This window comes from Nestor notabilis, unplaced genomic scaffold (assembly GCF_000696875.1).
Source record: "Nestor notabilis isolate BGI_N333 unplaced genomic scaffold, ASM69687v1 scaffold16490, whole genome shotgun sequence".
Taxonomy (NCBI): Eukaryota; Metazoa; Chordata; class Aves; order Psittaciformes; family Psittacidae; genus Nestor; species Nestor notabilis.
The window spans coordinates 835-2,770 of NW_009909848.1; the positions used below are offsets into that span (position 1 = coordinate 835).

Genomic DNA, 1,936 nt, shown 5'->3' on the forward strand with positions numbered 1-1,936 from the left:
CTCCATGTTCCTCATTCACCGCCACCTCCTGGGGAGCAGCAGGGTGATGAAGCTGCGGTGCCAGCACTGCTGCAGTGGCAGCACTGGTGGGATAAGTGGTGTGTTCAGATCCATCTCTGCACCCAGGGTCTGACAGGGCAGTTTTGTGCAGGAGCGGGTTAACCCAGGGAACCTTATTCGGCAGGTTAAGGACCCTTCTTTGCATCCTGCAACCCCGCACCAGAGATGAGAACATCATCGCTGGCAGCCAGAAGCTCCCCAGGCTTCACTGTCATGGCTTGGAAGGTGTCCAGTACGCAGAGTCCAGGTTCAACCAGCCTGGTGTGGCAGCAAGGTGGGGTTTCATCAGCGGGAGGTTTCGGCTGATGTAGGGGGGGCGGCAGCCAGCCCTCCGCTCCATGCCCGGCCCAGTCCACGCTCCTGGGCATCCCTGCAACGCTCTGGTGGTGCTTGGTGACGGCGGAGGCATGGGAAATGTGTCACACTCTGCAGTGCTGTTCCCGCAGAGCACAGGCGCTGGCAGCTCCTCCCTGGTAACAGCAAACGCTGCGGTTCAGTAGGAGCAGCTGAACTGGGTGTCAGGAGGGGCAGGAGCTGCAGGATCCCGGGTGAGGCAGGCACCGGTGCACGGTGTGGGAAAGGGTTAAGGTGCTGGTGCTGGAGCACCCCACGCTCCACGCGCCCTGAAGCCTGTTTTTCTCTTTTACGTAAGTTGTTCCAAACATGTTTGTAACAACCCCTCGGTGATGCACCTTTGGCAAAAGTGGTTTTGGGTCCAAAGATCAGTGCTGGGACAAGCAACCTGCCCGCAGCAAACATGACCCTGCAGAGTATAAAACCCCGGCGGCGCGGTGCAGCGCGGGACAGCCTCAGCTGCGCAGGAGGATGGAATCCAGCATGAACCTCCTGCACGACGCGGGCATCCAGGCCACACACTGGCTGCAGGAGCACTTCCGTGGCTCCCAGGACTTGTTCCTCTTCATCTCCTTCGCTGCCGACCTCAGGAATGCTTTCTTTGTCCTCTTCCCTATCTGGTTCCACTACAATGAGCCGGTGGGCATCAGGCTTATCTGGGTGGCTGTGATCGGCGACTGGCTCAACCTCGTCTTCAAGTGGTGAGTGGCCCCATGCCACAGGTCCCTCCAGGCGTGTTGGCACAGCTGGACTAGTGCGGGCCAGATGTGCACTCTCAGCCTTGTCACGGGTGTAAAATAAAGACCAGAGGTTGTGTCCCAGCCTGGCAGTGGGCTGTGGTACCCGTGGGAGCAGTGGACCAGCCGGTGCCATCCCTGCAGCAGCCTTTCAGCATCCCAGTGTTCTGGGGCTGCACCCCGTGTCCCTGCAGCAGGACCCGGCTCCGTGCGTCCCTGCAGCTCAAATCGCCCCGGCTGCCCACACTTGTCTGCACGTGTGGCAGGGATGGGTGGCCTCTGCCTTTGGTGCCACCACATGACAGTTGCTCTTGGCCTGAAAAAGAATTAGGGGGAGCAGACACCATTCCTCTTTCTCTGCACATTGACTTGCTCTCCCCTTTCAGGGACGAGGGATGGGGACACTCACAGGCAACGTTTGCTATTGGGACCAAGCAACCAGCTGGATGCTGTGTCTGTTGGGACACCCTGGACCATTCATGGGTCCTTTGCCTCTTCCAGCTCCCAGGCCAGAGCAGAACCCACAGCTGTGCCACCAGCTCTGCTGCCCAGGACCCCTACAGCCCCTGTTCTTCTTTCTTTGCAGGATCCTCTTTGGGGAAAGACCGTACTGGTGGGTCCACGAGACAGACTTTTACAGCAACGCCTCTGCCCCGGAGATCCAGCAGTTCCCACTCACCTGCGAGACCGGCCCTGGTGGGTCCCCGGCAGGGAGAGCGGGCGCGGAGCAGACCTTGATCCCGGCGCGGACGTGGCAGTTCTGCCCGTGCTCGGCCGCAGCCCCG

General features: G+C 60.4%; 1 protein-coding gene across 1 annotated transcript; it reads left to right on the plus strand.

Annotated features, from left to right (window-relative positions):
• Positions 1-689: 689 nt before the first annotated feature.
• LOC104412570 (glucose-6-phosphatase-like) lies at positions 690-1,913 on the plus strand (the record flags this gene model as incomplete). Its single annotated transcript, XM_010023328.1, is given in 4 exon segments — positions 690-750; positions 753-838; positions 841-1,115; positions 1,738-1,913. Coding segments are annotated over 4 exon segments (598 nt in total), but the record flags the coding sequence as incomplete, so codon positions are not given.
• Positions 1,914-1,936: the final 23 nt, after the last annotated feature.